The sequence below is a fragment of the Anopheles merus genome, chromosome X, assembly GCF_017562075.2.
Source record: "Anopheles merus strain MAF chromosome X, AmerM5.1, whole genome shotgun sequence".
Classification (NCBI taxonomy): domain Eukaryota; kingdom Metazoa; phylum Arthropoda; class Insecta; order Diptera; family Culicidae; genus Anopheles; species Anopheles merus.
This window is the reverse complement of record NC_054081.1, coordinates 13,669,789-13,680,076: the sequence shown is the minus strand read 5'-3', so window position 1 is coordinate 13,680,076 and position 10,288 is coordinate 13,669,789. Positions and strand designations below refer to the sequence as shown.

Here is a 10,288-nt window from a genome sequence, read left to right as displayed (position 1 = left end):
AAAAATGAAAACAAAACTTACCAATATAAGTTAAAATCTAAAATTAAATAACATCCCGGTGTACCGTGTTTTACTTACTTTTGGGTTCTGGGTCGCTGCTCGTTTTCACTCCACTGGCGCATTATTTTGTGATATTTGTTGCCGCACTTCAGAAAAGCATCCGAATTGTTGTTTTTTTTTTACTATTTGAGAATATCTGTTTAATACGCAACGCAAATTTTAGCAATGTTGTATTGACCAGTCAACTCTTAACTTAATTATGTAAAGGGCGTTTCACCACTTTCAGAAACAATTCAAATATAAATTTCATGATCAATCGAATTGCATAAAAGAAACAGGTAACAACAAAAAGAAAACGCCAGGCAACTACCAATGCAACAGCAGCATAGCAGCAACAACAGCGACATCCATGATGAGATTTCGAGCGCCATCAAGCAACTTAAAAGTAATAAGTCTGCTAACAGTGATGGACTGGCGGCCGAGCCCTTCAAGATGGTCATTACCGTCAAAATGCATCAGCTGATCGTGAAAATCTGGGAGCAGGAGGAACTACCGGAGGAGTGGAAGCTGGGTGTCGCTCACGCAGTCTATAAAAAGGGTTACAGGCTGGAATTCTCGAATTTTCGAGCCATCACAGTCCTCACTGCCGTCTAGAAGATCCTGTCCCAGATCCTGTTCCATCAATGACCAAATTTCTACTCTTCGGCTGATCCTCCAGAAGTGACGAGAGCGCTAGATCCCAATGCTTCACCTGTTTATCGACTTCAAGCCGGCCTACAACACTATAGATCGGAATGAGCTATGGAACATCATGCAGCGGCACCACTTCGCTGGGAAGTTGATCCGGATGTTAGTGGCCACCATGAACGGGGTGCAGTGCAAGAAGAGAGTGTCGATCTTGATGTCGGAATCGTTCTAATCTCACATGTGTCTGAGGCACTGGTGACGGACTTTCCTGTCTGCTCTTCAACATCGCCCTGGAAGGTGTCATTCGAACCGCGGGTCTAGACAACGACATCCGTGGCACAATCCTCGATCTTCCAATTTCTTGGATTCGCAGATGACATCGATATCATCGGCAAGACGACAGCGATGGTGTGTGAGGCATACACCCGACTCAAACGCGAAGTAGCAAGAATTGGATTAATAATCAATGCGAAGAAGACGAAGTTTCTGCTTGCCGGAGACTCAGTCCGTGATAAGGCTCAACTGGAACGCAGTGTATTAGTTGACGGCGACTACCCTGGAAATGGTAGAAGTGTTCTTCTATCTTGGGATGGTCGTTACTTCGGACAACGACATCAGCAGCGAAATCCGGAGACGCATTGTGCAGGGGAATCGGACATACTATGGGCTTCACCGACTGCTGAGATGCAGAAGACTTCGAGCCTGCACAAAATCTGAGATACATCGCACATTAATTCGCTCGCGTGATCCTCTATGGACACGGGTCTTGGACCATCCGAGTGTAGGATGCAAATACTCTGAGCGTGTTTGAGCGACGCATCCTCCAGACCATCTTTGGCGGTGTGTTCGTGCATGGAGTTTGAAGGAGAAGGATAAACCACGATCTTGCCGAGCTGTACGGCGAACCGAGCATCCTGACGGTGGCGAAGGCTGGCAGGATACAATGGTTGGGGCATGCTACTAGGAATCCGAACTCATGCCCCACCAAGAAGGTGTTCGACAGCGACTTCTAGTTCGCCACGAGACGCAGGGGAGCACAACGAACTCGATGGCTGAATCAAGTGAAGCGAGACCTGTCGGAGATCGGGGTCTACATGGATGGGAGGCTGCAGCCAGAGAGCGAGGATCCTGGAGAATTATTGTTGGCCGGGCATGTCACGACATGCTCCATAGTGAGCAGAACAACAAGGGAGAGAGAGAGAGAGAGAGAGAGAGAGAGAGAGATAGAAAATGAGAGGGAGTATTTTGACCCCCTGAGAGTTGTGCATTTAAACTTCAGTTTTTACTTAACTTTCGAACGGCTTTACTTCAATTTCAAGCTCTTCAACAATTTTGCAGAATAGCTTCCAGTTTTACCTTTTTACATCATTATTTTAGCCTATGTTGATTGTTTTCAATTCAGCCACATTTTTGCCAGTTTTGATTATTGTATTGTTAGATTGCATTTCAATTTCAACCCCTGTGTCTATGTATCCTATAATTCATAGACAGATACCAGATACCAGAATTCATAAATGCAGATACCAAAAGCTTTTTTTTTCTTGACTGTTGCGCTATACATTATACAAAAAAAAAGAAATATCATCTATTATTTCACATTCTTTTACAATTTTTCTTCTAGTTTTTTTTTAAAGCTTCAGCAGTAAGAAGGCGAAAGCTTCAATTTAAAAACTGTATTCGAGCAGTCTACTGCAAGCTTTCACTGTTCGCCCGCTTGTGCTTTGAGATACTAAAGTTTGCACTGACTGCTCGAAAACGATCAATTCAAACACTAAATCGATAAATAAATGCCACTGCAGTGTGTCGTCTGTCTGTGTGTTGTACATTTTGTTTCATTCATAAAAAATAATAGTAGACTTACAAGCTGTTTTTCATATAAATTTACATGTGAAATAATCCACTGCTTCTTGATCACCAACCGCATACCATGTAACGTACATAAATATACAATTCCACAACAACAGTGTTACAGCAAGTTTACATTTTCGCTTGTCACACGCATGCAAGCGTTCCTCGATTTTTTCCCTCTTCTGTGGGCTCTGCAGGGTATGCGCATGCTCCGTGTTGGCAGTATCCGAAGCGACCACGGGGTTTCGCACGGACAGAGGACACACAGTGCAACACAAAACAGTGGCTCTCATCCCGCGTGTGCATCTGTATGTGTGTGTGTGTGTGTGCACCCTCTCCCTTTCTAGGCAGATAATGTGAACTAATTGCGACGTCGAAAATCATTAGTCCACGAAAAAGGTACAACATTGCAACGTGAAGTGAAGTGTAACACGCGCAAAACTCGAAAAACGGCACTGTTTGCATAGCCTCGACCGATGGCAAACGTGTGAGGAGGCGCAAAACATCTTTTTTGAGAGCCGAGTGCGAGCCGAGGCAGCAGTGCGGGCTGGCACGGCTCAACATCAACATATTTAACATATGTCAACACGGTACGGTGTCGCTCGTACCTTGCGCTGCCCGCAGTAGCTGCACCAAAGTGCGCCAGACGGCATCGGAATCGGGCACCACCGGGCTCAAACCCAATCAACCGCAGCAACCACCACCACCACCAACCGAACAATAGGCAGGTCGGTACGATGGCTGCCTCCAGCGCGTCCAAACCGCCGGAGGATGCGTCCAAGCTGGGCTACTCGTACGTCACGCCCGCCGGGATGTGCCTCCGGTTGCGCCAGAGTCTCGCCCAGTTCAGCGATCTGTTCAGCGAGTTCAACAAATACATCGCTCCGGCGTACCACCACGACCGGTGCGAGCGGTCCGTTCACATGCGGCTGTACTCGATGAACAAGCGCGAGTTCGCGACCGTCTTCCTGGCCTTCTTCGCCTGCTTCGGGCTCGGCATCTTTATCGGGCTGGCCGGCCCGCCCATCACGGTGATGAGCAAGGTGAGCGGCGGCTCGCTGCAGCCGAACGGCACGGTGGCGGCGGCCGGCGATGGGGCACCGGGCGCCTACCTGGCCCGCGGCCCGTTCGTGATGCGCACCCCGCTGCTGACCACCTACTCGCAGCAGCTGTGGATCATTGCCAAGCTGACGACCGACAACACGGACGACGAGATGGTGGACAAAAAGTTCCACCTGAGCGTGCAGATCGAGGGGCTGACGGTCGACCACAAGCCGATGCCGGTGTACGGCGGCGCGCACAATGGCGGCACGGACGTGCGGAACCGCACCCGCCACCTGTCCTGCAGCTACGAGGAGTGCGACGAGTTTACCGTGCTGCACATCGGCTTCCTCGACTACGCGCACTACATCGTGACGGTGCAGTTCTACGGGCTGGAGGCGTTCCACCAGCGGTACAACATCCGGACCGTGCAGTTCTACTTCAAGTCGTACAATCCCGCGTTCACGCAGATCGAGATCTGGTTCCGGTTCATCTTCGTGCTGTTCACGTTCATCATCACGTGCTGGTTTGCTCACACGCTGCGGAAGTACCCGATGGGCGACTGGTCGATCGAGCAGAAGTGGCTCTCGATACTGTTGCCGCTGCTGCTGCTGTTTAACAGTACGTACAACTTTTTTCGTCTCGATTATGTCGATTAGTGCTTCGGGTAACCTTTGTTGTACTCAGTGCTGTAAAATGTCATGTCCATGAGCTTGATGTGGTAGCTTGATATTCATTGCTGATACTCAATGAAAGTGCGTCATGGCATGCCGAGCGCTAAATGAGAATACTTATGTTCAACGCGATACTCTGATTGACAATGCCGGCGCAAGCATAATCATGAACTTTTTTTGGCTGTGAACAATTCTGTCAGATGCCACTGCTTCAATCATCAACTCTCATTCCTGAAACGAAGATCAAATCATCACACGTACATAACTGTGATGATCAGTGGTGAGACTCAAACAGCTGGTGAACCAATCACATGCTTGGTGACATTTTTTATAGCACTTATCTCTTGGTCACTCACTTGATCATGACATTTTCTCCCAATGATAATCACGAGCTTAAAATATACTTGACGTGTGGTCCCGAACAGCAAAATGAGCTTGCTTTCTCGGCCTGTCTGGATTGATGGACTGTCGGGTCAATCAGAGCGAGAAACCATGCTCATTTTGTTTCTTAGAACCACTCGCACGCATCCCATATATGGCCCCATGACTATCGTGATGATCACCGACAGAAAGTGTCGTGACCAATTGAATTTGCAAGAGTTGGTTGCACAAATTGTCACCAAGCATGTGATGGTCTCACCTATGATCATCACAGCAGAGCTCGTGACGCTGACATGATTTTGTTTCAGTCGGAATTAATCATGACTATGTCAGTTACATTTTGCAAAACTGATCAAAGTAAAAAAAATCATGGCTTAGTGACTGACCAAGCGTTGGTTGCTAAAATGTCACAAATAATGTATTGAACACACGAACTTGTTGAGCATCACCTCTGATAATCACAATTGAGTACGTGACGCTGACAAGGTTTTTGTTTCAGTCAGTATTGTGCCATTGACAGTGACATTTTGCAGCATTGGTTGCACTTTTAGTAGCCTGATAGCATGTTTTACATGCTTTAAAAGTAGCTAAAAAGAAACTGGACGTACTAGCAGTAGTAGCACTGTCATGCTTGCTATTGAAATGAACCACTGAAAAGCATCAACAGATGAGGGCGATGCTATCATTTACATTCAAACTCCCTTCCCCGTTACAGATCCGCTCTTTCCGCTCATCTTCATCGCGAACAGCTGGCTGCCGGGCATGATCGACGCCCTGCTCCAGACCACCTTCCTCTGCGGCATTCTCATGTTCTGGCTGTGCGTGTACCACGGGCTGCGGCAGAACGAGCGCAAGCTGCTTACCTTCTACCTGCCGAAGCTGATCGTCGTGCTGCCGATCTGGCTGTGCGCCGTGGTGCTCGGCATCTGGGAGAAGTGCGACGAGCTGAACGACCCAACGTACAGCCATTTCGAGGACTCGGAAAACTACAACGTACGTCGACGGGAGCGGAAAACCGACTTTAAAGCAAAGGAGAGAAAAAAAACGATACTAATTTTGCTTTCAAATATTGTTTCTTCTCGCGTTGGCCGCATTGCAGGGTTTGAAGGTGTTCGTATCGATTGCGGGCGCCATGTACTTACTCTATCTTGGACTGCTGATGCTGAAGGCGTACTCCGAGCTCCGATCGATGCCATATTTTGGTAAGGAGGGGGGAAGGGAGTTCATCCTGCGTTGTCAAAACTGTTCACCGCGTTCATTTTGGGGTTTCAAATGCAGATATGCGACTAAAAATCCTCACCCTGCTGATGCTGATCGTGCTGTCAATTTCGCTGATCGTCACGATGCAACACTTCGGCTTCGACACGCTCGAGGACAACTTTATCGCGCAGCTGTACACGAGCTACAAAAGCTCGGCCCAGTTTATGTGCTTCTACGGTTTGCTGAACTTCTATCTGTACGCGATGGCCTACGTCTACTCGCCGAGCGGTCCGGCCGTGCACGGTAAGCTTGTCGGCTCTTTGCTCACCCCCTAACTAACACGCCTCTCTCGCTCTCTCTTCCACATGGTGCCCTTGCAGAACCGATCATTGCGAAGGATAATCCAACGTTCTCGATGATCAACGACTCAGACGAGGAGGTGATGTACGGTTCGGACGAGGAAAGCCGCCGGCCGCTGAACTCCGCCTGCAGAAAGGGGAACGATTACGATAGCGATTAAGGCGACTGGCGACACCAGTGGCGCAGATTACGCGCAACTTACTATTCCCATCTCTTCCTTTCTTCGGCGGCAAAAGAGTCCGTGCCGCCCAGTTCATTTGGTTCGTGTTGTTGTCGGTCCGGGTTGATGCGCTGCCAGCGTGGGTGCCACCCATAGTGGGACATTTTCGAGCAGGGTAATTAATTAGGTTGACACCACAGAGAATACGTTGTGAACGCGTCAATTAGTTTCAACCACACTCGGTTTTATGCATTTTCCGCGCGGTTGTTACACGATACGCGGTTGTTTACAGGGACAGCCCGCTTTGTTTACGTTCTGTGACAGCTGGTTTTCGTGGCGGAGGCGCGCACGCGCCCGTTTACTTCAACCCGGGTGCGTTTCTCACGCGCCATCGAATGGCAGCCGGCGTGCAACGGTGTACCCAACGGACGACAATTTTGGCAACACAGGCATTTTCCTCCCTTCCCCTCGACATTGCTAGAACGATTCTAATCAATCTTTAATCCAATTGCAGCCAGCTATATGCGTGTGCAGGTCTAGTTGTTACAAACTGTGTAAGTGTACGTATGTGTGTGTGAGTGTGCGTGTGTGAGTGTGCGTGTGAGTCTGAATTTCTTTCTGCCTAGTAAACGTTAACCACCCGGTTACTCCAATTCCCAAAATTTTAAGGCAAGAATAAACATTCAAGTACGCACGGGTTGGCATGAATACATGAAGTTCGTTAGCGAAACTAAGATAATAATCGTTTGTAGAGAGTCCAGAAAGAGAGCGAGAAAAGGAGTAAGAGAAAAAGAAATATAAAGAGAGAGAGAGAGAGAGAGAGAGAGAGAGAGAGAGAGAGAGCAAAAATAGGAAAATAGAACAATTAAACTTCTGGTATGTGAATTCTTCCGACTCACGTACCAAGGTCCAGTAATATAAAAATATCTGGTTCACGGTTGCGATGTAATCATCAATTAGATAATGTATGAAATAAAATAACGACTATACTAAGTGGTGGATGGAAGTTGTTTCATTTGTATCACACCGAATTGATATGGTTTATGCAGATTGCTTGCAGAGCGTTGCTTCAAGTCATTTGAAACTTAGGCTGCGCTCTGGCACCAAACGAACACGACATCCGACTCGAACAAACCCATATACAGTAAAACGTCGATTATCCGGGGGCGGATTAACCGGCGGGCGGCTTAACCGTGCGCATAAATGTGACAGATGTTCAAACGTACGGCGAACATTTGCAGCGATAGTCAAGTGGGGAACCACCCAAATAGCCTGCTCGTACTCCATAGCTGATTTGGGGCTGTTTAACGAAAAATCGTTCCGATGTCGTACTTTGTGGCTGATTAAGAGATAGACGGTACTTTGCGGAACTATGGAGCTTTTTAACAGGCACATGGTACTCTTGGAACTTTGCGGCTGATTAGCACTATGTGTAGGGTTCATGATGGAACTTGAAGGCTTGTTAAGAAAGGGTACTGAACTTGATGGAACTTTATAGCTTTTTAATGCATGACATCGGTACAAAGTGGCTCTTGTCAAATTATCAAAGTCTGACACCGGCAATAATCTCATTGCTGCTGCACAAGTTAGATTCATTAATTGAAGAATGAGCATTGAGTGGAGTGATTGTGAATTATCAGTAAATTGTGTAAAATTTGTGTAATTCATCAATACAAAGGATTTAAAAATATACATATGTGTTTAAACGAAACAAATCTTGTTATTTATTTCATCGATGACGCTTGCTTGAAAATAAAACACAAAGAAAAATAATCCCTGGCATCGTGGCATAAGGAAGCTGCTTAGGCGCTGTTTGAAATACCCACATAGAACTTTGATGCTGTTTATCTACTGCAAAAGGCGAATTAGAGCAGCGATCTTTAGCGTGCCAAAATGAGCTGCTTAAGCAATTCTGGCTATTTGGGATGATTGTGCTGTCACCTTTCACTATTTAATTTATTGATTTTCTTGGCTTCATCCGAAAGAAACCTTCGTTCCCAAATAGCCAGCTCGTACTTTATAGCTGATTTAGGGCTGTTTAACGAAAAATCGTTCCGATGTCGTACTTTGTGGCTGATTAAGAGATAGACGGTACTTTGCAAACTATGGAGCTTTTTAACAGGCACATGGTACTCTTTGGAACTTTGCGGCTGATTAGCACTATGTGTAGGGTTCATGATGGAACTTGAAGGCTTGTTAAGAAAGGGTACTGAACTTGGTGGAACTTTATAGCTTTTTAATGCATGACATCGGTTCAAGCCCAAATAGCCAGAATTGCTTAAGCAGCTCATTTTGGCACGCTAAAGATCGCTGCTCTAATTCGCCTTTTGCAGTAGATAAACAGCATCAAAGTTCTATGTGGGTCTTTCAAACAGCGCCTAAGCAGCTTCCTTATGCCACGATTCCAGGGATTATTTTTCTGTGTGTTTTATTTTCAAGCAAGCGTCATCGATGAAATAAACAACAAGATTTGTTTCGTTTAAACACATATGTATATTTTTAAAACTTTTGTATTGATGAATTACACAAAATTTACACAATTTACTGATAATTCACAATCACTTCACTCAATATTCCTTCTTTAATTAACTTATCTAACTTGTACAGCAGCAATGAGATGATTGACGGCGTCTCTCTTTGACACTTTGACAAGATCCACCTTGTACCGATGTCATGCATTAAAAAGCTATAAAGTTCCACCAAGTTCGGTACACACTCTTAACAAGCCTTAAGGTTCTATCATGAACCCTACACATAGTGCTAATCAGCCGCAAAGTTCCAAAGAGTACCATGTGCCTGTTAAAAAGCTCCATAGTTCCGCAAAGTACCGTCTATCTCTTAATCAGCAACAAGGTACGACATCGGAACGATTTTTCGTTAAACAGCCCTAAATCAGCTATAAAGTACAAGCTGGCTATTTGGGAGGTGGCTCTTGTCAAAGTGTCAAAGACGGACGCCGGCAATAATCTCATTGCTGCTGCACAAGTTAGATTCGTTAATTGAAGAATGAACATTGAGTGAAGTGATTGTGAATTATCAGTAAATTGTGTAAAATTTTGTGTAATTCATCAATACAAAGGATTTAAAAATATACACATGTGTTTAAACGAAACAACCCAAATAGCCAGCTCGTACTTTATAGCTGATTTAGAGCTGTTTAACGAAAAATCGGTCCGATGTCGTACTTTGTGGCTGATTAAGAGATAGACGGTACTTTGCGGAACTATGGAGCTTTTTAACAGGCACATGGTACTTTTTGGAACTTTGCGGCTGATTAGCACTATGTGTAGGGTTCATGGTGGAACTTGAAGGCTTGTTAAGAAAGCGTACCGAACTTGGTGGAACTTTATAGCTTTTTGATGCATGACATCGGTACGAGATGGCTCTTGCCAAAGTGTCAAAGACGGAAGCCGACAATAATCTCATTGCTGCTGCACAAGTTAGATTCGTTAATTGAAGAATGAATATTGAGTGAAGTGATTGTGATTGTACAGTAAATTGTGTGACATTTTGTATAATTCATGAATATTAAGCATTTAAAAATATACACATGAACACAAACAAAACAAATCCTGCTGTTCATTTCATCGATGACGCTTGCTTGAAAATAAAACACAAAGAAAAATAATCCCCGGCACCGTAGCATAAGGAAGCTGCTTAAGCGCTGTTTGAAAGACCCACCTAGAACTTTAGTGCTGTTTAACTACTGCAAAAGGTGAATTCGAGCAGCGATCTTTAGCGTGCCAAAATGAGCTGCTTAAGCAATTTTGGCTATTTGGGAAATCTTGTTGTTTATTTCATCGATGACGCTTGCTTGAAAATAAAACACAAAGAAAAATAATCCCTGGCATCGTGGCATAAGGAAGCTGCTTAGGCGCTGTTTGAAATACCCACATAGAACTTTGATGCTGTTTATCTACTGCAAAAGGCGAATTAG

At 45.5% G+C, this 10,288-nt stretch overlaps 1 protein-coding gene across 1 annotated transcript; it reads left to right on the top strand.

Annotated features, from left to right (window-relative positions):
* The first annotated feature begins 2,630 nt into the window (after nucleotides 1-2,630).
* Nucleotides 2,631-7,348, top strand: LOC121593294 (transmembrane protein 181). Its single transcript, XM_041915542.1, has 5 exons — nucleotides 2,631-4,197; nucleotides 5,347-5,624; nucleotides 5,731-5,833; nucleotides 5,910-6,134; nucleotides 6,212-7,348. Exons 1-5 carry the CDS (start codon nucleotides 3,273-3,275, stop codon nucleotides 6,349-6,351), a joined length of 1,671 nt encoding a protein of 556 aa, XP_041771476.1. The 5' UTR covers nucleotides 2,631-3,272; the 3' UTR covers nucleotides 6,352-7,348.
* Nucleotides 7,349-10,288: the final 2,940 nt, after the last annotated feature.

Coding starts and splice junctions, on each gene's coding strand:
- LOC121593294 (XM_041915542.1), top strand. CDS start 3,273: ATGGCTGCCTCCAGCGCGTCCAAACCGCCGGAGGATGCGTCCAAGCTG. Junction 4,198..5,346: donor GCTGCTGCTGCTGTTTAACA/GTACGTACAACT, acceptor TCCCCGTTACAG/ATCCGCTCTTTCCGCTCATC. Junction 6,135..6,211: donor GAGCGGTCCGGCCGTGCACG/GTAAGCTTGTCG, acceptor GTGCCCTTGCAG/AACCGATCATTGCGAAGGAT.